Genomic DNA, 25,530 nt, shown 5'->3' with positions numbered 1-25,530 from the left:
ATATATATATATATATATATATATACATACATATATATATACATATATACACACACACACAGACACCCATGTGTTTGTTTCAATAAATACTTCATCGTTTGAGCATGAAATTTCTGATGTAAGTTAATTTTAGTTTAAATGCCAATCTTTCCTAACTTTATGTTTAGTTTTAACACCCACTTGGATGAAATGTTGAATTGGCCTGCCCCATTTCTAAAATCTTCCATGGTGACATTAAAAAAAAAAAAAAAGGCATATAAAGTTTAATTTCAATTCCCAGCACTTACTAAGTAACAGAGGATTTTGAAAAGCTCAGACTGAAAGCGATAGCATTATAGTCACTAAATCAAAGAAAAGAAAACAAAAGATCAAAAGTATGATAATAAAAGTAAATAGAACAGAGAATGGGACAATTGTCAAGGTACATGTTTGTTTAATTCATCATCATCATCATCGTTTAACGTCCGTTCTCCATGCTAGCATGGGTTGGGCGGTTCGACCGGGGATCTGGGAAGCCAGAAGGCTGCACCAGGCTCCAGTCTGATCTGGCAGTGTTTCTACAGCTGGATGCCCTTTCTAACGCCAACCACTCCGTGAGTGTAGTGGGTGCTTTTTACGTGCCACCTGCACAGGAAAAATGCGGGGATCTTTTTGGTTTGAATGGCAGTTTTTTCTTGTGGTGTCATATGAAATTGTTACCCATAATTATGACCCTAGTATCAATCTATTGCATTTCAATCTGTTTTAGGGTTAGGGGTGGGGGGAAGGGTATCTTTTTTTCTTCAGAAATGTAAATAAACCCAATCTGTTTCTTAAACGAGCGACATATTAATACAGCACAGAATGTTTTTTACCTCAATAGACGTCAGTGATTGGTTGAAATTTCAGAAAAAAAACCCCAACAAATATCTTACAAAGTATAGAATTTTCTCAATAAAGCCAAGAGAAAAAGATTCTACCAGTATACGAGTTTAAAATTTTTTAGTTATCTAGAAATTATGTTAAAAACTGCTGTTCAAACAGAAAAGATCCAAATGTGGAGTAACTTCCTTTCATGAACTATATAAAGAACAAACGAGTTTTCAATAAAGTAACGATCCCCTATGCAAATGAATAGATTAGTGCAGACACCTTGTCACATGTGAAAAGTAAAACCATAGGGGTAGGGTTAGAGTAGCTACCACTACTTCATAAGTAAAGGAAGTGGACAGAATTGGGGTGGGGCCAAAATATAATAAACAAATTAAAGAAACACAAAGCATTTCTTTCACAGGCACAGCAGCGGAAAGACAGCGGAATGAAGTTTTGAAGAGGAAGAATTAACAGAACGATTCTAACCCAAAAGATTCAACAGCTTTTGAATGGTATGTTCCATTTAATCCTGATATCTTCTCTCTGTCTTTGGTATGTGTGTGCTTGTACGAATCAATGTGTTTGTGTGCATATGTATATGTGTCTGTGTGTATGTTTGTGTGATTGAAAAAATTGGAGTCAACAGGAAGGGTATGGTTGGACATTTATTTTTTAATCACTACAATTGTTTCCATGCAACATATTAACGCATGACTTCAGGAAACATTTTTTCATGCTGAGAGTTGCTGAAGCATGGAACAAACAGCCGGCATCAGTTGTTAGTTGTCGGAGCACTGCATCCTTCAAAACTTCCATGCTTCCTGAGATTCGCCAACACTACACCTGATCTTCTCTTCCCCTCCATACACACACAAGCATGTATCTGACTCATGCATTGTTCGCTTTCCAGACATTTCTACATTACTGCATGTACTCTATACGCACTTTCTGACAAGTTGTGGTGCACCTGAGCACTGTATACAATAATTTCATTATTATTATATAAATAGTTGCATAAGCAAGTGTCTGTACTCCTGGAGACCTGTGTTGCCCGGAAACACTTGTAGTGATTAAAAAATAAATGTCCAACTGTACCCCTTCTTGATGTCTCCAATTTTTTCAATTACATACACACACACAGATTGCTATTAAGTGTTAATACTGCTTCTGTAGCTAATGTCGATCTATCTAAGTTGGTGAGCTGGAAGAATCGTTAACATGCTGGGCAAAATACTTGGTCTTAATGATCTGAGTTCAAATTCTGCTGAGGGTGTCTTTGCCTTTCATCCTTTCAGGGCTGATAAAATAAATACCAGTTGAGCCCTGGGGTCGATGTAAGTGACTTACTCTCTCCCCCAAACTTCCTGCTCTTGTGGCAAAATTTGAAACCAATATCTACCTATCAATCCAGCCAGCCAGCCAGCCACACACAGACACACATACACACACATGTGTGCGTGTGTGTATGTGTGTGCCTTTAGTCGAGCAAATCGACCTCGGGACTTATTCTTTGTAAGCCCAGTACTTATTCTATCGGTCTCTTTTGCTGAACTGCTAAGTGACAAGGACGTAAACACACCAGCATCGGTTGTCAAGCAATGCTAGAGGGACAAACACAGACACACAAACACAAACACACATGTGGATTTTGGAAAACCCAGACTAATAATGACAGGATTATGATCACTAAAGTACAAAAAGGAAACAGGAAAAAAACCTCAAAAGAAAGATATTTATGGTTATTAGAAAAGAGGGCAAAAATGTTGACTAAGATCCTTTTGTAAACAATTGAAAGAACAAAACAAGTTTTCAATAAAGTAACAATCCTCCATGCAAATGAGTAGATTAGCGCAAACACTTTGACTTGGATGTCAAAATAGAACCATAAAATGGTTTGGAATTGTAGGGGGGGATGGGTGAAATATGACGAATGGAAATTTGGTGGAAAAAAGTTTTTTCTCAGTGTGGCTGTAAGGTAAGAGGTTTTCCCGCCAACCACAGGTCTAGGTTTCTAGGTTCAGTTGTACTGTGTGGCACCTTGGGAAAGTGTCTTCTACTATAACCATGGGCTGACTAAAAGCTCTTGTGAGTGGATTTGGTAGATGGAAACTGAAAGAAGGCCATCGTATACATACACACACACACACTCATGCATATATTTAAGGAAACAGAAAAAGGTATTGATGAACAATTGACTTACATCGATTATCATTTATTATGATGTAAGTCAATTGTTGCTCATCAATATATCTCCATTTTCTGTTTCCTTCAAATTTCCTACAAAACTGTTTTCTCTACATACTATAAAGGTAGAAGGAAATCTGCCTTCAACTCAGTCAACTTTGTGTGTTTTACTACATAAAGGTCACCAACTGCCTACCCTGAGTAATTACTGATAGCATGGTCCTGAGTACCTTTTCAAACTCCACCCATCTAACACCCGTGGACATATTTACAAAGTCAGAAAACAGCACAGCTCCCATGACTTCAGGAAACATTTTTTCACGCTGAGAGTTGCTGAAGAATGGAACAAACTGCCGGCATTGGTTGTTAGTTGTTGGAACACTGCATCCTTCAAAACTTCCATGCTTCCTGAGATTCACCAACACTACACCTGATTTTCTCCCCTCCATACACACACAAGCATGTATCTGACTCATACACTGTTTGCTTTCCAGACATTTCTACATTACTGCATATGCTTTATATGCACTTTCTGACAAGTTGTGGTGCACCTGAGCACTGTATACAATAATTTCATTATTATTATTATATATGTATCAGGCACTATTCGAGAGTGATCGTTACCAGCGTCGTTGCCTTACTGGCACTTGTGCCCGTGCTAGTAGGGTGCCAAGAGCACCACCCGAACGTGACCATTGCCAGAGCAGCCAACTGGCTTCCATGCAGTGACACGTAAAAGGGCACCATTTGAGTGTGATCGTTACCAACGTCGCCTTACTGGTACCCGTGCTGGTGGCATGTGAAAGGGCACCATTCGAGCGTGATCGTTACCAACGTCGCCTTACTGGCACCTGTGCCGGTGGCATGTGTAAAAGATTCGAGCGAGGTCATTGCCAGTACCGCCTGACTGGCCCCCGTGCGGGTGGCACGTAAAAGCACCCAATACATTCTCGGAGTGGTTGGCATTAGGAAGGGCATCCAGCTGTAGAAACTCTGCCAAATCAAGATTGGTGCAGCCTGGTGCAGCCATCTGGTTCGCCAGCCCTCAGTCAAAATCGTCCAACCCATGCCAGCATGGAAAGCGAACGTTAAACGATGATGATGATGATGATGATATATGTATATGCATTTATTTCTGTGTGTTTGTCCCCATCACTGCACCAGGATTAGTTTGTTTATGTTCCCGTGACTTAGCAGTTCAGCAAAAGACAGTGATAGAATAAGTACCAGACTTAGAAAAAAAAAATATAAGTACTAGGATCGATTTATTTGTCCGAAACCCTTCAAGGCCCTGCCACGGCTACAGAAACAAGTAAAAGATTAATTATAATTCCTGTTGTATGAAACAGGAATTTGATGATCTTTTGTTTGAGGTACTTTTATATACGTGGGACAGGTTGAGAAAGAAGCGATTTGGGTAAATCCCAAAATAGATTTGGGTGTTCAGCGTGAGCAGGATGAGAAAATAGAATAATAATAGAATAATAATAGGCATGGATATCTTGAGTAAGCAGAATGAGTATGAAAATGTGTGAAAACCATTCACTGAATGGTCTGTTTAATGACCCAGCAGGTATGCTAGCAAATGAAGGGGAAAAATTCCCATCTAATTTCTTTCTCCTTTGATAATACCAACTGGAAAAATAAAATTCAAAACAAGGGTGTATATATATATATATATATATATATATATATATAGGAGTGGATGTGTGGGTAAGTAGCTTGCTTCCCAAACACATGGTTCTTTGGTTGAAGGAAACTGAAAGAAGTCTGTTGTGTATATATATATATATATATATATATATATATATCCCCTCCTTGTGGAGGGTCATGATTGTATTGTAATCTATAGCCATTAGCTAATTTATAAATCTGAATTTGTGTAGCCTGAAACAAGAAGAGGACACACTAAGCTTTTATAATGATGGATAATTTTCATATCTTATCACTTTTATTGGTAATTATTAAAGCCCGAAAATTTGGTCGCCCTAATTTCGGACACTCTGTATATATACATATAAATATATATATATATATATATGTATGTATATGTATATGTATACGCACACACACAATAGGCTTCCACACAGTTTCCATCTACCAAATTCACTCACAAGGTATTAGTTGTGCTGAGGCTATAGTAGAAGACCCTTGCTCAAGGTTCTGTACAATGGGACTGAACCCAAAACCATGTGATCCCAAAGTGAACTTCTTAGCCACACAACCACATGTCCGGTAAGTTCACTGTCATCAACTCACTACAGAATCCACATTACTTTTTTTTTTTTCAATAAAATAGTGAGAGACTATGAATATATTTTCTTGGTAAACTCTCCTCGCAGTGAACTCTCTTAATGATTGAACTTTCTTCATGGCAAATTAACGGCAATGAATTAATGGTGAGGAACTTACCTGCAATCACACAGCCATGCATCTGTCTATATCTGTTATTATTTATCTCTGAGTTCAAATTCCGCTGAGGTCGACTTTGCTTTTCATCCTTTCGGGGTCGATAAATAAAGCACCAGTTTCGCACTGGGGTCGATGTAATCGACTTAATCCCTTTGTCTGTCCTTGTTTGTCCCCTCTATGTTTAGCCCCTTGTGGGTAGTAAAGAAAAAGGCGGTGAGCTGGCAGAAACGTTAGCATGTCGGGCGAAATGCTTAGCGGTATTTCGTCTGCCGTTACGTTGTGAGTTCAAATTCCGCCGAGGTCGACTTTACCTTTCATCCTTTCGGGGTCGATAAATTAAGTACCAGTTACGCAGTGGGGGTCGATGTAATCGACTTAATACCTATGTCTGTCCTTGTTTGTCCCTTCTATGTTTAGCCCCTTGTGGGTAATAAAGAAATGGGTAGTAAAGAAATATATATCGGTTATCGTTTATCTTTTTCTCCTTTTTTCAGATAACACCATGGAAAATAATTCCAACCTTACCTTGAGCATTAATAAGATGCCAATGAGAATCTTATCTCCCATCGAGCGTTGTCTTGAATATGAACAGACAGATGATTTCTGGCCCCAGTTTGTTCATTTAGTGACCAGGATCAATTTTCACATCAGGTGATTTCGGTTTTCCAATTTTCTTTCTGTCTTTGATTAATTTTAGTCTGTTTTCCTTGTCCGACAAATGCATTCCCATGTTTGAATTTTTGTTATCTGTCCAAATGAAATGACTTAGTACCATGTTTCTGTAAGATGGATCCATGAAAACAAGTCTGAAGTTCCATGAGATAAAGTGTCTTTTAACAGAATTTAACCAAAAATTATTTAGTAAAACATGTTAATCACAATTTTCATATTTATAAGATTTTATATTTCCTATCTATGTTTGGTTTGCAAGATTCTTGATGTGAATTCATATGATGAAGCAGATTTTGTTGTATCTTTGGAGGGTCATGATGCCAATAATAAACACATGCACTGGTTTTATTTCACTTCTTTTTCGTATTCATCAGTTGGTTAGCTATTCAACCATTTTGTTAACCTGTCATCAGTCAGTTATGTTTGTCAATCAAATGATAAACCAAACAATCGATTAATTAGTTGCTTAAATAGCTAACCAATCAATGACTAATAAATAAATGAAGTCGAACCAGTTCATATATTTATTATTGGCACAGGTGACCCTCATGCAAAAGCAAAACAGATATTAGATATTTTCTATAGTGATTAAATTCTTTCTCTAAAACATTTAATGTAATTAATTGTTATCGCCATATTAATATGGCATTCTTATAGATATAAGAATAATCGCTGCCATGGTCAGCTCCATGAGGCCACCGCCATCAAGATAGCTATTGATACACGATCTGTATCCATTATAACCTTCGAACAAGGGAGGTCAGCCGCTTCACACTGCCAGTCCAACAGCTACAGACGCGTTTCGGGGTATTGCCCCTTGTCAATGTAGCGCAGTCAGACCCGCAGGTGTCGCCACTGACGTCTCTGTTCGAAGGCTTCTATTTACCTAGTTTTGGTGGAATACATCCACTTGTTTTCATGGAGCTGACCATGGCAGCGATTATTCTTATATCTATAAGAATGCCGTATTAATATGGCGATAACAATTAATTTCCAGTAAACGCTGTCGTAATCTCTTTTATAGAGACTTAGTAATTTTAATATTTCTATTATTTAATGTAATGTCTCATTAGAATTAAATTGGTGGGAATTATCCATAATATATAAGTATGAATTCCACAACTTTTGGAAAATCATACGTTAGGTTCTATAGCAAAATAGATTTGAGAATCACTGATTTAGAGAAAATGGTATTTGGCTATGAACTAGTTGATCTTTGGGTCAATTCAATTGTAGATATATTTAATTATTTTGAATCATTTTTGTATTTAGTTTCCAAGATTCTGGATGTGAATTTTTGTGTTGAAATAAATTATGTTGTCTTAGGAGGGTCATTATATAATAATAAGAATATCGAAATAATAATGTCGAATCACCCTCCTCAGAACTTGCTCTTCATCCCTCCTCAACACATGCCCATACCACCTCATTCCATTCGCCCTTGCCAATGTCATTCTAAAAATAAACAATCCCATCATAGAAATCACAAAGCTACAAGACAATGCATGATTAATCCCCAAAAATGTTAATAAATAAGCATCATGGACGAGCCCTTTCATCGTTATAGGCGCAGGAGTGGCTGTGTGGTAAGTAGCTTGCTAACCAACCACATGGTTCCGGGTTCAGTCCCACTGCGTGGCATCTTGGGCAAGTGTCTTCTGCTATAGCCCCGGGCCGACCAATGCCTTGTGAGTGGATTTGGTAGACGGAAACTGAAAGAAGCCTGTCGTATATATGAATATATATATATGTGTGTGTGTTTGTGTGTCTGTGTTTGTCCCCCTAGCATTGCTTGACAACCGATGCTGGTGTGTTTACGTCCCCGTCACTTAGCGGTTCGGCAAAAAGAGACCGATAGAATAAGTACTGGGCTTACAAAAGAATAAGTCCTGGGGTCGATTTGCTCGACTAAAGGCGGTGCTCCAGCATGGCCGCAGTCAAATGACTGAAGCAAGTAAAAGAGTAAAGAGAGTACGTCTGACCGAGTAATTTGAATGCTGGAGGGTTTAACAACGTTCTGTTTGTTTTTTTGTTTCAGCCAAGGAACATATCGGGAAATCATCCATAAAGGCAACAGACAAGGAAACACCATCGTTCGAGAGATGCTGGCCTATTTGGTTCCAAAGGGATTTACCATTCGTGATCTTTTATTTGTTTTAAATGAACTCAGACTGGAGCCGCATGTTAAAGCAATCAGAGATTTTGGTAAGTCTCTGTTATATCTTTTGTGCATTTCAGTCATTGCACTGTGGTCATGCTGGAGCACAGCCTTGAAGAATTTAGTCAAATCAATCAACTCTAGTGCTTTTTAAAAAAATTTTTTTTTTTTTTTTAAAGTCTGGTACTTTTTCTAGTGATCTCTTTTGCTGAGCCGCTAAGTCTTGAGAATGTAAACACACCAACACGGTTGTCAAATGGTGGTGAAGAACAAACGCAAACAGAAACACACACACAATAGTATTCTACATAGTTGCTGTTTATCAAATTCATTCAGAAGGCTTTGGTTGGCTCAAGGCTATAGTAAAAGACACTTGCCTAAGGAGCCATCCTGTGGGATTGAACCTGAAACCACTCAATAGCAATGGAAGCTTGTGATTTTATTGTCTCCTTTTTGTTATTTTATGATATACAAGGAAGTAAATTGGCAGATATTAAAGCAAAAAAAAAGGGGGGGGTCAGGAGTTCTTCCCAAGCCATCGGCTCAAAGGGCCAGTTTCCCAGATTCTGTGGTGTATATATTCCTCCCTGGAGCTGATGCCAGTCCATTGGAGGTTGACTCATTTGTCAGCTGAGTGGACTGGAGTAATGTGAAAGGAGGTGCTTTGCTCAGGAACACAACACGTTGCCCAGTCCAGAGATTGAAACCATAATCTTAGGACCAGGAGTCCAAAACCCTAACTATTACTCGTTTTTAAGTATGGTGATATTTCTTCATGGCTGGACATGTTTTACACCAAAGACTGGAAAACAACGACTTTGCTTGTATGAAGATGATGCTTAATTATAACCATCACTTGATGTCTAGACAAGGCATACACATATATCTATATGATGGGCTTCTTTCAGTTTCCACTCACTGGCGGCACGTAAAAAGCACTATCTAAACGTGATCGATGTCAGGCCCACCTGACTGGCTCCTGTGCCAGTGGCACGTAAAAGGCACCTACTACACTCTCAGAGTGGCTGGCATTAGAAAGGGCATCCAACTGTAGAAACATTACCAGATCAGATTGGAGCCTGGTGCAGCCACTGGCTCTCCAGACCTCAGTCAAACCATCCAACCCATGCCAGTATGTTAAACGGACGTTAAACGATGATGATGATGATGATGGAGGCTTTTATTGGCCTGGAGCTATAATTGAAGACACTTGCCCAAAGTGCTGTGCTGTGGGACTGAACCCAAGACCACATGGTTGGAAAGCAAGCTCCATAATCACACATCTACGTGTTTTGCACATACAAGTGCTACCAGTCAAAAGCTCCGCATTCCAGAAGCCAGCAAGTGTATGTCATCATCAGGAAAGAATGTGTGCTGTTTTGAGGCCTACCTCTCGACAGCATCAATGTGCACCGGCCCCCACCTCACTAATACAAGACCCTGCTTGCTAGATCAACTAGTTGTCACATGGATTTTTAATGGTTTGTCATAACTCTTCCATGCTGAGATCATTTCGGTTTTCACACGTGATCTAAGATCAGAGTGTCAGGCAAGTGCAGCATCACAGTCCCACTGATGGTTCAGTCCCACTGCGTGGCATCTTGGGCAAGTGTCTTCTGCTATAGCCCCAGGTCGACCAATGCCTTGTGAGTGGATTTGGTAGACGGAAACTGAAAGAAGCCTGTCGTATATATGTATATATATGTGTGTGTGTGTTTGTGTGTCTGTGTTTGTCCCCCTAGCATTGCTTGACAACCGATGCTGGTGTGTTTACGTCCCCGTCACTTAGCGGTTCGGCAAAAAGAGACTGATAGAATAAGTACTGGGCTTACAAAGGATAAGTCCCGGGGTCGATTTGCTCGACTAAAGGCGGTGCTCCAGCATGGCCGCAGTCAAATGACTGAAACACGTAAAAGTGAGAGTATCAGACTCTACTCAAAATGGTTTTTGCTTCTCATCTTTTTCTTTCTTGTCGCCATGACAGCTAATATTCCCCCTGAACCTGTCAGAATTATCGATCAGCCAAAGGACCCTGGACAGTTAAAAGAAGGCGACACGCTTCAACTAAGCATCAAAGCAAGAGGTTTCCCCTATCCTCGTTATCAGTGGTTCAGAAATGATGATGCTATTGAAGGTGCTAATCAAGCAGAACTAATTATACCAAACATAAGGTAACTTTATTGTTTTGTTGCTTTTTTTTTGTTGTGTTTTATAATTTTCAATTAAGTGAATTCTATAAAAGAATATTGTGAAATGAATATTATGCAATTTTTCTCATAAAAATCATGGTTAAAATTAGAAACATGTCTAATAAGGTCTGAAATTTTGAGGAAGTGGGTGGGCAATTTGATCGATCCCAGTACATGACTGGTACTTATTTTATCAACCCTCTGATGATGAAGGGCAAAATTGACCTCAGTGTCATTTGAACTCAAAACAAAAAAACCAGAAGAAATGCTTAGCAGTATTTCATCTGTTTTTACATTCTGAGTTCAAATTCCACTGAGGTCGACTTTGCCTTTCACCCTTTCGGAGTTGATAAATCAAGTACCAGTTGCATACTGAGTTCAATCTTATCGACTGGCCCCCTTCCCTCAAAATTTCAGGCCTTGTGCTTATAGTAGAAAGGATTATTATTATTATTATTATTAATAATCATCATTGTTTAGCGTCCGCTTTCCATGCTAGCATGGGTTGGACGGTTTAACTGGGGTCTGGGAAGCCAGAAGGCTGCACCAGGCCCAGTCTGATCTGGCAATGTTTCTACGGCTGGATGCCCTTCCTAACACCAACCACTCCATGAGTGTAGTGGGTGCTTTTTACGTGCCAGACGAGGCTGGCAAACGGCCACGATTGGATGGTGCTTTTTATGTGCCACCAGCACGAGGCCAGTCGGGGTGGCGCTGGCAACGGCCACGTTCGGATGATTCTCTTACATGCTACCAGCACTGGTACTATGGTTCCAAATTTTGGCACACCAGTGTTAAACTACATAATAATGCTGTACGAGGGGTTGCTGAAAAGTTCCTGGTTTTGGGCAAAAGAAAATACGGGAGGATCACTTAATTATGATTTTATTCAATATATTCCCCTCTCACACACTTATTGCAGCGGTCCTTCAGTTTTTCTAAGCCCTGTAAAAGAACTCAGAAGGTTGGGACTCCAACCAGGCCTTTAATGATACCCTTAAAGCCAGGAACTTTTTAGTTCCCCATCCCCACTTGTTACTACATACTCATTCTTTCTTGTTTTAAGTGGGTTTTTTTTATTGTTGTTGATATAGTACCGAACAAGAAGGGAATTATTCATGTCGAGTACATAATAGTCGAAGAAATGTGCTATTGTCCACTTTGATCCCAATTTCAGTCTTTGGTAAGTATAAATTACCTAATTTAGTAACTAATTTGGTTATATTTGCTTCTTTATTTCATACTGTGTCTATGGCCTTGTAGGTTACTAGTTACAATGGCCTTGTAGGTTACTAGTTACAATGGCCTTGTAGGTTACTAGTTACAATGGCCTTGTAGGTTACTAGTTACAGTGGCCTTGTAGGTTGCTAGTTACAATGGCCTTGTAGGTTACTAGTTACAATGGCCTTGTAGGTTACTAGTTACAATGGCCTTGTAGGTTACTAGTTACAATGGCCTTGTAGGTTATTAGTTGGTTGCTAGTTATAACAGCCTTATTATAACTATTTTTAATGTTTCAGCTTTCAAAATCACCCAGTTTTCTCCTTCTCAACTGCTACAAGAAGGAGATGTGCTAAATTTATGGTGCAATGCCACAAATACTTGTTCACAGTTGATTTATAACTGGTTTAAGGATGGTCAATTGATTGCTACCACACAGGATTACAGAGTAAGTATAAATGAATGTTACTGGAAGTTATATCTGTTTTTGAATATATATGTAGATACTCTCCTCTGCCTAACAACCCCTTCCCCTCCACCTGCCATTCTCCTTTCGCAGTCTTGCATAATTTCCCACCCACTCACTCTGTCCAATCTTTGGTCCCACTTATATTGCACCTTCCTGTAATTTGAGCGTATTTGCTTTCACATCTTCAGTTTCCCTTCTCTCTCTCTCTCTCTTTCAACCTTTGGTGATTTGCTGTCCTTGACAAAAGTCGTCAAGCCAAGTGAAATCATAATCATGGTCAGTGCTGGTGGCACATAATAGGCACCCACACTGGTGACACCTAAAAAGTACATAGAGTGGTTAGTGTTCACACCGTCCAACCCATACTGGCATGGGTTGGACGGTGTGAACAGAGCTGGCAGACTGGGGAGGCTGCACGAGACACCAGTCTGCTATGGTATGGTTTCTACAGCTGGGTTCCTTTCCTAACACCAGCCACTTCACAGAATGTGCTGGGTGCTTTTATTTGACACAGCACAGGTGTTTTTACCTGGTGCTGTGTGGGTGCTTTTACCTGGTGCTGCACAGGCACTTTTACATGGCTTCCAAAAAACGGAAATTATTTCAGACTCAACCCAATATACCCCCCCCCCCCCCGCACACATTTAATAATATAAATTATTTACATATTTTTAAGTTATGAGATAATTTGTTGTGATATTAGAATTTCCTTATTGAAAAATAAAATTTCATTAAACTATGTCTGTCATTTATGACTTTATATATATGTATATATATGCATACATATGCATATACATGCATGCATATGCTAGATTAACAGAATATGCATTAGCAACTTATGCGGCAATGGTGTAGTGGAGAAGATAGCAAAGAATGTCCAATCTAACATTTGGGTGGTACAGCAATATTTTTTAGGGGGCCTCTTAGTGCTCATGCTATCGTGCACTAATTAATTAATTAATATTTGATCTTTTTGTTTTGTATAGAAAAAGAAAACTTCCATTCATGACAGCGGCATATATTGGTGTGAAGTTATTAGCAACCAAGGTTCAATCTCAAGTGAGAAAATAACCATAAATGTTTCAGCAGGTGAGAATTTTAACATGCAGTATTCTCTTTTCTTTGTTTTTATTAAATTATATTTCTTATTTCTTTATTGCCCACAAGGGGCTAAACATAGAGGGGACAATCAAAGGACAGACAAACGAACTAAGTCGATTACGTCAACCCCAGTGTGTAACTAGTATTTAATTTACTGACCCCGAAAGGATGAAAGGCAAAGTCAACCTCAGTGGAATTTGAACTCAGAACATAAAGACGGATGAAATACCGCAAAGCATTTCACCCGGCGTGCTAACAACTCTGCCAGCTTGCCACCTTCATTAAATTATATTTCTTGTTATTTAATAACTTCTGAGTTCAAATTCTGTTGTGGTAGACTTTACCTCCGAGTTCAAATTCTGCATTGGCATATATATATATTTCACCAGAAGTCTAGAATCTATCTTTTGTATTTTTGGTCTATAAATTCATTGCATAATGTATATAAAAATTGTATATTGCAATTTTTAAAAAATATTATTTTGAGAGAATATGAACCCGGTGTAATTAAATGTTTTTTTAACATTTGGTTGTTTTTTGTGTAAAAGCCTTTTTTTAAATGTATGTTTTTTTCCCCGATTCAATGAAACCCTTTCTTTCGGCATGTTCCTTTAAAAACTTGGGTTTTTATTAATATCTCTGTTACAAGTAAGATGGCAAACTGGCTGAACACTTAGCATGCCAGGCAAAACACTTTGTGGCATTTCACCCATCTTTACATTCTATGTTCAAATTCTGCTGTGGTCGACTTTGTCTGTCATCCTTTCAGGGACGATAAAGTAAGTACCAGATGAGTATTGGGGGTCGATGTAATCGACTTATCCCCTCCCCCCAAAATTGCTGGCCTTGTGCCAAAATAAAACAAGTTATATGCTATATTTGACTTCACGATCATACAGCTTTGCTACAATTTTCTTGTTTTACTATGAGCAAGATTTTAAATTTAAATTCATAAAATTTTTCAAACTCTATTCTTGTGTCAGATACATTGGAGATTGTAATACAACCCAAGTTCACAATGGTACTCTTGAATGGTGTTGCTTTATTCCTGTGTGAAGCGAAAGGTCCAGCAGAAATCCATTATCAATGGTATAAAGATGACATTATACTCCCAAGTAAGATATCTTTAAGATTATTTTCTTTTAAACAGTTATTTTTTTTTTTGCTTGCATTTCAATTATTCAAATATTTCCAAATTCTAGATGTGGCTCCATATTTAGAAAAAGAAGTTTGAGTGGGCTGGTTATGTGACACTGGTGTAGGTTACAGCCATGAACTCACTTTATTTGCTGGGTCTTCTCAGTTACGGCATATCTCCAGAGGTATCGGTCTATTGTCATTGCCTCCGTGAGGCCCAACGTTCGAAGGTAAAGTGGTTCACATTTGGAAGGGCATCCAGTTATAAAAGCTATGCCAAAACTGACCTTTGTCTGTGTGAGTGCCATGTAAAAAGCACCCAGTCCACTCTATGGAGTGGCTGGCATTTGGAAGGGCATCCAGCTGTAAAAACTATGCCAAAACTGACCTTTGCCTGTGCGAGTGCCACAAAAAGCACTCATTCCACTCTATGGAGTGGTTGGTGTTAGGAAGGGCATCCAGCTATCCAGCTGTGCTTGAGGAGACCTATTGAGTCAAGTACGTCAACATCAAAATCAAAGTCAAATGGAAATCATAGTTGTGATCCCCATGGCACATAAAAAGCACCATCCAAACGTGGCTAATGCCAGCACCAACCGATTGTGGTCATTGCCAGCCTCTTCTGGCCCCTGTGCTGGTGGCACGTAAAAAGCATCCACTACACTCTCGGATTGGTTGGTGTTAGGATGGTGATGGTGGTGGTGGAGCAGTTAGGCCAGCTGGTTTAACCCTTTTGTTACTAACCCGGCTGAAACCGGCTCTGGCTCTATAGTACAAATGTCTTGTTTTCATAAGTTTTGAATTAAAATCTTCCACCAAACCTTAGTCACAATTTATACTCCTAACACTAGCTTAATGATAACTAAGTTATTTTACTAAATTCTTTGTTATATTTTAAAATAATTGAAAGAAACACACAGCATCTCAAAATAAATACAGTAACGAAAGGGTTAAAGTAAAAAAAAAACCCACAGATTTCAGTGGTTGGACAGCATGAAAGAGACAGGATTATAAAAATAATTAGTGAAATCCAAATCTGGAATTGAAGTAATTAGGGGTTGTAATTAATGAATCTTCATGTATTAACAGCTGTATATAATTTACACAAATGCTAATTTCATTTTCCTTTTTAGATGAAAAAAAAGCAGAATTGAAAATCCATGTGGCCTCAGAATCTTTTAAAGGCATGTATTATTGTGTTGTGTCATGTCTCGCTGCGACCCGCACATCAGATTTTGCTTATCTGCAAATTACAAAATCAGTTCCTGATATTTCCAGAGAGGTATGCCAAGGTAAGCCATTTACGATGTTTTCTTTAAACCACATCATCATCATCATCTCCACCATCATAACTGTTACCACCACTATTGCCACCGCTTCCATCAGCCCTTCATTTCCAATCTTCCTTAAAAACACGCCCATTCGGAGTTATTAATTTTCTTGAAAACCAGACAAGGGTTGGTGACAGGAAGAGCATCTGGTCACGGAAAATCCGCCACAAAAAATTCCAGCTAACCCATGCATACGTGGAAATGTGGATGTTAAAATGATGATATATACTCATAAAGGGATGCTGAAAAGTTCCTGGCTTTGGGGCAAAGAAAATAGAGGAGGATCAGTTAATTATGATTGTATTCAACATATTCCCCTCTCAGATTCAAACACTTATTACAGTGGTCCTTCAGTTTTTCTAGGCCTTGTAAAAAAACTCAGAATGTAGGGCCTCCAACCAGGTCTTTCGTAATGTTCTTAAAGCCAGGAACTTTTCTGCACCAACTCCTCTGTGTGTACACACAAACACGCACATATATGTATGTATATATATATATACATCAGGGATGTGCTGCCTGGGTAGGCAAGTTATGCAGTGGCTACCATGAATAAAATAGATCGATAGTAACATCTCCTTTTTATGGCAAAATATGCACCTGATTCAATAAAATTATGAAGGTTACACTGATAAAAGGATACTTTTAAATGGGCTGGTTACGCTGCACTGGTATAGGCCACGGTTACGGTCTCACATGGCTTGCTGGGTTTTCTCAAGCACACCAAAGGTCTCGGCCACTTATCATCATGTAAATTGATTCATATTCATTATTTAATCATATTTATTAATCATGTAAATTTATCCACTGTAAACTTATTCACATTTTAAAAATTTAATCATATCAGATTGGAGTCTGGTGCAGCCTTCTGGCTCACCAGCCCTCAGTCAAACCGTCCAACCCATGCCAGCATGGAAAGTGGACGTTAAACAATGATGATGATGATGACGTCGTAACTTCAAAACTTTGAGGATATGATTGCTTATTTTTAGATTAATATTGTAAGGTAGGTGTAAAAGGCTGAATTTGGTTAGCTTCGCCATAAAACAGGTAGAATATTTTGGCTGGATGGAACCAGTTTCAATGCTAAAGGGTTAAGAAGCTTTTTCTATGTTTTTGTTCTTTTATTTTTCTCTTCACCAGCCACAGACAAAATCGCACTTCTAATTGGTAACGAAGACTACAGAAGCGAAAGGAAATTAAAAGCTACTTCAAAGGATGTGAAACTACTTTCGGGCATTTTCCAGAAACTTGGTTTCAAAGTTTTGTCCCTTTTGAACTTGACGCTAACAGAAATGAAAATGGCAGTTTACCGATTTGTCGAACTTCTCAATAACGGTGTGTACGGCGTGTTCTACTATGCAGGGCATGGTTTCGAAGTAAGTGGCGACCCTTACTCGTATCTGTTACCTGTTGACGCACCCACGGGTGCAGACATAACCGTCTGTCTGTCTGCACAGAAAATCCACCAGTTGATGTTGGAGAGGAACCCATCCTTGTGTTGTCTGATTCTTGACATTTGTCGAACCATGTGAGTAGAATCACTTTCTCCTGTTTTTCTGTGTCTGTGCGTCATTGATTGTTTTCTGTAGGTTTACCGTCATCACCATGGTCATTGTCACCATCATCACTACCATCACTGCCATCATCATCATCATCATCTTCACCACCACCACTGCCACCATCATCATCACTATCATCACCACTATCACTGCCACCTCTCCCCCACCACCATCGTCACTATCACTACCACCACCACCACCACCACCATTACTACCACTCCCCTATGATGCTGTCTTTTGCTCTTTTTCATCATCATCATCATCATTGTCACACCCCTACACTGCTGTTGTTTTCACCAACCACCACCACTGCCACAACCATCATCACCATCATCATCATCTTCACCACCACCACCGCCGCCACCACCATCACCGACGCTGCCAGTTGAGCATGTCCCTTAATGGCTGACGATATGTGCATCTCTGATCACGAGCAGAAGTAGTTGGGGAGCATCATAGCCATGTGTTGAGAGGGATTCTTTGGGGTTTGAATAATTCACCTTTGGAAACATGGGTATTTCAATCATCATTCTCAAACAGCCCTTATTCAGGGAGCTTTTTAGTGGGATGAGCCACACAGCCTGAAGAAGATTCTAACTGGCCCCCAACCCGCAAGTTCCCGCACTGTTTATCTTGATATGAAATCCCCATGTCACGCACATGTGGTTGTGATGCATGTGCTTGGTATACCCTAATAGAGGGGTAGTCACGATGGGTATATTGGGCTTTGTATATTTGAACCCTTGTGTCACTTTGATAGTGTGTTCTGCTCTTTCACTCAATAATAATAATAATAATAATAATGATGATGATAGACAATAAGAAGAGCATGATGGATTTGTAATAGAAATTGTTTATTTAAGGGATTGAGCAATATTTCAACAGATTGTCTGTCATCTTCAGGTTCAAAATGTAAAATGAAAAAAAAACTGCAGAAACACAGAAATTCAAAATATAAATGAGGCAATCCTGTGTTCCGATTTAGACAAAATTACATTATCAGTTTCCACTTTATCCTGATACCAGTTATGAAAGTAGAAACTGATGATGTCATTTTGTCTAAATCGGAACACAGGATTTCCTCATTTATATTTTGAATTTCTGTGTTTCTCTGTTTTTTTCCCATTTTGAACCTGAAGAAGACAGACGGTCTATTGAAGCATTGTTCAAACTGTTAAATAAATGTTCTATTATAAATTGGTGCTATTATCGTTTATTTACCTTCATGAAGAGTTACCTCAACCTTTATAAATTAACAATAATAATAGTAGTAGTAGTAATAATAATATTAATAATAATAATAATAATAATAATAACAATAATAATAATGACAATAATAATATCTTTATGTTCTAACGGAATTTGTTAAACATCATTTTTATATTTTTTTATACTACCATTTTTTAATGATTTTTTTCCTAATTTATTGTTTCCCTCTTGTTTCGTGCATTTCCTGTTTTTCAGTTGTCAAGAGTCTAAATACTACAGTTCACCATTACAGATGAGACCTAATACCTCAAGTCTCTACATGTATTCAACGTAAGTGTACTCTTCAAATCATCATCATCATTTTTCTGTCCACTTTTTCATACTCGCATGGGTTGGATAGAATTTGTTGAGGCAGATTTTCTACAGCTGGATGCCCTTCCTGTCACCACCCTTCACCTGTTTCCTAGTAAGGTAATATTTCCCCTTCTGGCCACATGTTTTTCCATAGAAAGACTTGAAATGAACAACACCGCTTATGTGACAGTGACATTCATTTACGACTATTTTCCATTCACAACTGTTATGGCTTAATAGCAAGAAGGTGGCTGTAGCAACACATTGTGGAGCACAGACAACAAGGTGAATCAAGCCAGGCATCTCGATCGTCCACTGCACTTGCTTTCATTCCCATTTGACCTGGTTTTGGCCCTCGGTTGAAGAGGGTCACAAACGAGAGAGTGAAGCTGATGGTGCACAACTCAGAGTTTTACTTTAACCTTTTAACCTTTAAACAGGCCATATCAGGCCAAAATATTCTACATGCTTTATGTTCAAACAGGCCAGGTTCAACCTTTCACACCTACCCTACAATGTCATTCTAAAAATACACAATCACATCATTATCTAAAGCTATGACATGATGCATGATTAATGCAAAACAATATCTGTTTCTTTATTACCTACAAGGGGCTAAACATAGAGGGGACAAACAAGGACAGGCAAATGGATTAAGTCAATTACGTTGACCCCAGTGCGTAACTGGTACTTAAGGATGAAAGGCAAAGTCAACCTTGGCGGAATTTTAACTCAGAACATAAAGACAGATGAAATACCTATTTCTTTACTACCCACAAGGGGCTAGACACAGAGAGGACAAACAAGGACAGACAAATGGATTGAGTCGATTGTATCAACCCCAGTGCGTAACTGGTACTTATTTAATCGACCCCGAAAGGATGAAAGGCAAAGTCGAACTCAGCAGAATTTGAACTCAGAACGTAACGGCAGACGAAATACGGCTATGCATTTCGCCCGGCGTGCTAACGGTTCTGCCAGCTCGCTGCCAAACAATATCAATAAATAAGCATTATGTCTCACAGAATGAGCTGAATGCTAATGGGTTAAACAAAGTCACCACACAAGTTATTAGTCATCCAAAGATGACTCGATGGTCCTCATCCCTTTCATAGATGAGCATAATGTCTCTGGCTTTCTCTTTGCCAGTTTCACTTTCCTTCTGGCCATCAACTGCCACCGACCTAAACCTTCTCTCTGAAGTAGACAAGAAAACAGAGAGAAGGTTTAGGTCGGTGGCAGTTGATGGCCAGAAGGAAAGTGAAACTGGCAAAGAGAAAGCCAGAGACATTATGCTCATCTATGAAAGGGATGAGGACCATTTTTTTTTTACTTGTTTCAGTCATTTGACTGTGGCCATGCTGGAGCACCACCTTTAGTCAAGCAAATCAATTCCAGGACTTACTCTTTGTAAGCCTAGTTCTTATTCTATTGGTCTCTTTTGCTGAACCGCTAAGTTACAGGGACGTAAACACACCAGCATCAGTTGTCAAGCAATGTTGGGGGGACAAACACTGACACACAAACACATATATATATATATATACACGAGGGACTTCTTTCAGTTTCCATCTACCAAATCCACTCACAAGGCTTTGGTCAGCCTGAGGCTATAGTAGAAGACACTTGCCCAAGGTGCCACACAGTGGGAATGAACCCGGAACCATGTGTTTGGTAAGCAAGCTACTTACTACACGGCCCCTCCAGCACCTGTATATGTATATATATATATATATATATATATATATATATATATATATATATAAAATATTTAATACTCTGCCTTTCTTTGCATTTCAGCTCTCGAGGACAAAGTGCTTTTGAACCTTTGAATGGCAGAATGGGAAATTTTGTGTATGTCTTAAAAGACTATCTCTACTCCGATGACACTGTGGAGGCAATGTTCGGGAAAGTACGACATGGTAAGAGAGGACCTTTCCTTTGCTATTATTACTACAGCTTTTGCTTATATATATATATAATATATATATATATATATATATATATATATATATGTATGCATGTATATAAGTATAAATAATGAGCTTTACACCTTTATTTGTGCATTACAGACTTACAGCTGTTTTAGATGCATATTTTGAGTGCATTCGTGGATCGGTTTACTCGATTGAAAATATAGTTGATGATTGTTGCAATACTAACATCATCAGAGTCAAAAAATCAACTATATATATATATATATATATATATATATATATATATATATATATATATATATATATATATAATAATAATAATAATATTAGGGAATAAATCCAAACTTACAGAGAAAAATTAGATTTAGGATTAAATCCAATTTTATAGTATAAATATATTATATTATATTACATTAAATTCGAGATAAAACCACTATTAGGCAAATCAAACAATGAAAGACTTAAGCCAATACATAAAATTAATTAAAAAATATAAAAGTTAAAAATAAAAAATTATTTAAATAATTTAAACTTATAAATTTTAAATATATATATACAAATATATATTTATAACACAAAGTAAGTTAGGGGTTATGGGTGCAACCCACTAAGGGATAGCATTTATCCAATATACTGTTGGTAAAGTACCCAAATTCTTAATACATAAATGCTTTTAATTGCAATGCAGTTAACTTGTTTATTGTATTAAACGGGTGAAGGTAAAGAAGTATTTTACCATTAATTTATAATACAGATGGGACTGAACCCAATACCATGTGGTTGTAAAACGGGGCTGTTAACCATTAATTTTTTTTGTTTTACATTGGTTGATTAAATAATGTTTTTTTCCTTTCTTTTAGCAATTGCCACCAACTCAAAGGTACTGCCAAAACAGCAGAACCCAGAGTTATACAGCAATTTAGCCAATGTGAACATATCGTTATCAGACCAAATCAACACAACCAATCACACGCAAGAATACAACATACGTTCTCACCTGTGGATGCAGGCAATTAGTGAGTTACATCATGTGGCTATTATTTCATGTGGATGACATATAATTTAGGTAGAGAAGGAAGGAGAATGGACTAGTAGGAGGAGATTGTAAGGGATTAAAGCTTGGAATTAAATCTTTCAGGGTGTTAATATTTTACTTCGTATAATGTGGTGAGCTGGCAGGAATGTTAGGACGCCGGGCGAAATGCTTAGCGGTATTTCGTCTGCCGCTACGTTCTGAGTTCAAATTCCGCTGAGGTCGACTTTGCCTTTCATCCTTTCGGGGCCGATTAAATAAGTACCAGTTACGCACTGGGGTCGATGTAATCGACTTAATCCATTTGTCTGTCCTTGTTTGTCCTCTCTGCGTTTAGCTCCTTGTGAGTAGTAAAGAAATAGGTATTTCATCTGTCTTTATGTTCTGAGTTCAAATTCCGCCGAGGTTGACTTTGCCTTTCATCCTTTTGGTGTTGATAAATTAAGTACCAGTTGCATACTGGGGTTGATCTAATCGACTAGACCCCTGCCCCAAAATTTCAAGCCCTGTGCCTAGAGTAGAAAAGAACATTCTATTTAGTTGTGCTCTAATCAAGTTACAGATCGAAGACCAAAGGCATTCTAATATATATGTGAGTTTGCACACATACACACACAGAGCTTTCCATACTAGCATCTAACCCATGCTAGTACGGAAAGATGACAGATAGATAGATAGATAGATCATGTCATGACATCAACCAGACTATTGCTGTCACAATGCATTTTGCATTGTTTCTTTAGCTTTTGAATGATGCCACTCTGCTGGTGGCCAGGCCAACATCCACCCCTGATTGGAAGGCTGGCTCATCGCGCAGGGGTTAGCCATTTACTGTTCAGTGGAGTTAAGCATTGTGAAATGAAGTGTTTTGCTCAAGAATACATGTGGAGCTGGCCTGGGAATTGAATGCATGATCTAATGGTCATGAGTGCAACATGCCTTACCACTCGCCCAGCGTCTTCACACGCATGCACGTATGAAAATGCATGTGTATGTTCGTCAATAACAGGTTTAACCTTTTCGTTACTGTATTTATTTTGAGATGCTCTGTGCTTCTTTCAATTATTTTAAATATAACAAATAATTTAGTAAAATAACTTAGTTATCATTAAGCTAGTATTAGGAATATAAATTGCGACCAAGGTTTGGTGGTATATTTTGATGTAAAACATATGAAAACAAGACATTTGTACTACAGAGCCAGAGCCGGTTTTGGCCGGGTTGGTAACGAAAGGGTTAATTATGTTTTCCCTCATGTTCTGTGTTGTGTTTAGTTATAATTACAATATTTCTTTTGTCTGCGTTTGTCTCTAGGGTTGCCACGAACGATGCATGTCGACATCAAAGAATTTGGTGCCAAATTAAAAGTTGAATTTTCTTCTCAATTTTCCAATGTGATGTCAATAACCGTAACTGTTGTGGATTCTGGAACCGTTCCAGATTGCTATGCTTGGATAGCAAACATACCATCGGTAAGTGAACCAAGTCATTGTATTTTATAACCTAACCCTTAATGGGAGTCATCATCATCATTGTTGTTTACCATCCGCTTTCCATGCTGGCATGGGTTGGACAGTTTGACTGGGGACTGGCGAGCCAGAAGGCTGTATCAGGCTCCAATCTGATCTGGCAAAGTTTCTACAGCTGAACACCCTTCCTAACGCCAACCACTCCAAGAGTGTAGTGGGTTCCTTTTGAGTGTTGGGCCTCACGGAGGCAAAGGTCAAGACTTTAGGCATTATGTCGTGCTTGAGAAGAAGACCAATCAAGCCAAGCAAAATTGCAGTCGTGGCAGATACTGGTGTCACGCAAATGGCACCTGTACTGGTGGCACATAAAAGCGCCCATTACACTCTTGGAGTGGTTAGCGTTAGGAAGGGCATCCAACCGTAGAAATCCATACCAAATCAGACTGGATCCTGGTGCAGTCTTCTAGTGTGCCAGCCCAGTTGAAGCGTGCGACCCATGCCAGCATGGACAACGGATGTTAAATGATGATGTGCATTAATTTCATATAACAATGGTGTCTTTGAATTTGCAAGAGAACTCTGATAGCAAATAAGAAGGAATCTCAATAATAGAATGTGATATATAGCCATGGCTTTTGTTCTTTATTTCTGTCTGCAGACTTTGACAGCTGATAAAGCTTCTGTCCTGCAAGTCGACAAGAAGAAAATAAGGATTGTTGTAAAAGACCTTCAAAAATTACAGGTAATTTAATTTTTATTGTTTTGTTTATCATCATCATCATCATCATCTTTATCATCATCATCAGCATCATTAAACGTCCGTCTTCCATGCTAGCATGGGTGGGATGGTACCTGTTATATCTAAGGCGGCGAGCTGGCAGAAACGTTAGCATGCAGGGCGGCAGTGCTTTGCAGTATTTCGTCTGCCGCTACGTTCTGAGTTCAAATTCCACCGAGGTCGACTTTGCCTTTTATCCTTTCGGGGTCAATTAAATAAGTACCAGTTACGCGCTGGGGTCGATTAAATAAGTACCAGTTATAATCGACTTAATCCATTTGTCTGTCCTTGTTTGTCCTCTCTGTGTTTAGCCCCTTGTGGGTAGTAAAGAAATAGGTACCTGTTATATTGCTTTAATTCAGTTCTGTTCTGACTAGGTATCGAACTGAGTTTGGTGACTTTTGCCTTGTTTAGTAAATGTATTTGTATTTTGTTAATTTGTACAAATAATAGTTCTTCTAATTTGCATACTGTTTTTTTTTTGCAGGAACCAATGACAGCAGTAATTAGGTTTGTATACACAGATGAATCAGGCGAAAGCAAGTGTACGGTAGAAAATTTAGCTTTGGACTTTCCATTGGTTGCGAATCTACAATTATGGAGATTATCCACTGATTTGTTGCAAATGGATTGCATTGAAAAAAAAGTGCCATGAAGGACATAGTTTGTGCATCAGATATATATATATTTTGTCAATATCACATTTCCTGAAATTGTCATTAAAAAAAAAGAAGTTTTTTGATATTATGAGTTTTCCATGCTTGTTGGGGGTCGGATGGAATTTGTTGAGGCTTGATGCCTTCTTGTTGTTGTCAACCCTCACCTGTTTCCAAAGAAGGTAATATTTCCCTATAACCAGACATGTTTCCATGGAAGATTGGAAGCAAAGGACACCGCTCGTATGATGGTGGCACTTGTTTACGACCATCATGTGCTCTCGAGATAGAGAGACAGTAAAACACATGCATGCGTGCGCACGCACACACACACACACAGAGGCATACATGCACACACATACACACGCATACATGCACACACACACATACAACACAAGATAAGACACAACACACATACAACACAAGACACAACATGCATACACACAGACAACACACACACACACACTCAAACTGAAATTCTGTCCACTGGACATTAGTCCGGAATCCTTGATGCCCCCCCCGCCTACCCAAGACTCAATCCTATGGACCATTTACATAAAGCAAACACTTAACCAGCAGTCAGCTCTATATTGTGATTTGGGGCATTAATCTTATGTGGCTGACCCTTTATAATAATAATAATAGTATTTTATAAGCTTAAAGCTATCACCATGCAATAACTAAAGAAAATTGTCTAATAACGGGGCATATAAGCCCTCAACGGAAAAAAATTAGGTTTTCCTGTACGTGTGGGGCTAACCATTTACACCAACATACAACTTCATGTGTGTGTGTATATATATATATAT

General features: G+C 38.6%; 1 protein-coding gene across 2 annotated transcripts in view; it reads left to right on the top strand.

The window, feature by feature from the left end:
* The window catches only part of LOC115224004 (mucosa-associated lymphoid tissue lymphoma translocation protein 1 homolog), a 36,463-nt gene extending 11,656 nt beyond the window's left edge, over positions 1–24,807 (top strand). For both annotated transcript variants that reach the window (XM_029794788.2, XM_036512763.1), the window contains exons 2-17: positions 1,274–1,364; positions 5,943–6,099; positions 8,159–8,325; positions 10,263–10,449; positions 11,562–11,650; positions 11,988–12,136; positions 13,144–13,246; positions 14,242–14,373; positions 15,529–15,687; positions 16,867–17,254; positions 18,750–18,824; positions 20,649–20,770; positions 21,646–21,801; positions 23,133–23,290; positions 23,946–24,029; positions 24,553–24,807. In XM_029794788.2, coding sequence (XP_029650648.1) covers positions 5,951–6,099; positions 8,159–8,325; positions 10,263–10,449; positions 11,562–11,650; positions 11,988–12,136; positions 13,144–13,246; positions 14,242–14,373; positions 15,529–15,687; positions 16,867–17,254; positions 18,750–18,824; positions 20,649–20,770; positions 21,646–21,801; positions 23,133–23,290; positions 23,946–24,029; positions 24,553–24,720 — 2,286 coding nt within the window. In that variant the 5' untranslated portion in view covers positions 1,274–1,364; positions 5,943–5,950 and the 3' untranslated portion in view covers positions 24,721–24,807. The remainder of the gene's footprint in view (positions 1–1,273; positions 1,365–5,942; positions 6,100–8,158; positions 8,326–10,262; positions 10,450–11,561; positions 11,651–11,987; positions 12,137–13,143; positions 13,247–14,241; positions 14,374–15,528; positions 15,688–16,866; positions 17,255–18,749; positions 18,825–20,648; positions 20,771–21,645; positions 21,802–23,132; positions 23,291–23,945; positions 24,030–24,552) is intronic.
* Positions 24,808–25,530: the final 723 nt, after the last annotated feature.

This window comes from Octopus sinensis, linkage group LG24, assembly GCF_006345805.1.
Source record: "Octopus sinensis linkage group LG24, ASM634580v1, whole genome shotgun sequence".
Lineage (NCBI taxonomy): Eukaryota > Metazoa > Mollusca > Cephalopoda > Octopoda > Octopodidae > Octopus > Octopus sinensis.
This window is presented reverse-complemented; position numbering and strand designations above follow the sequence as displayed.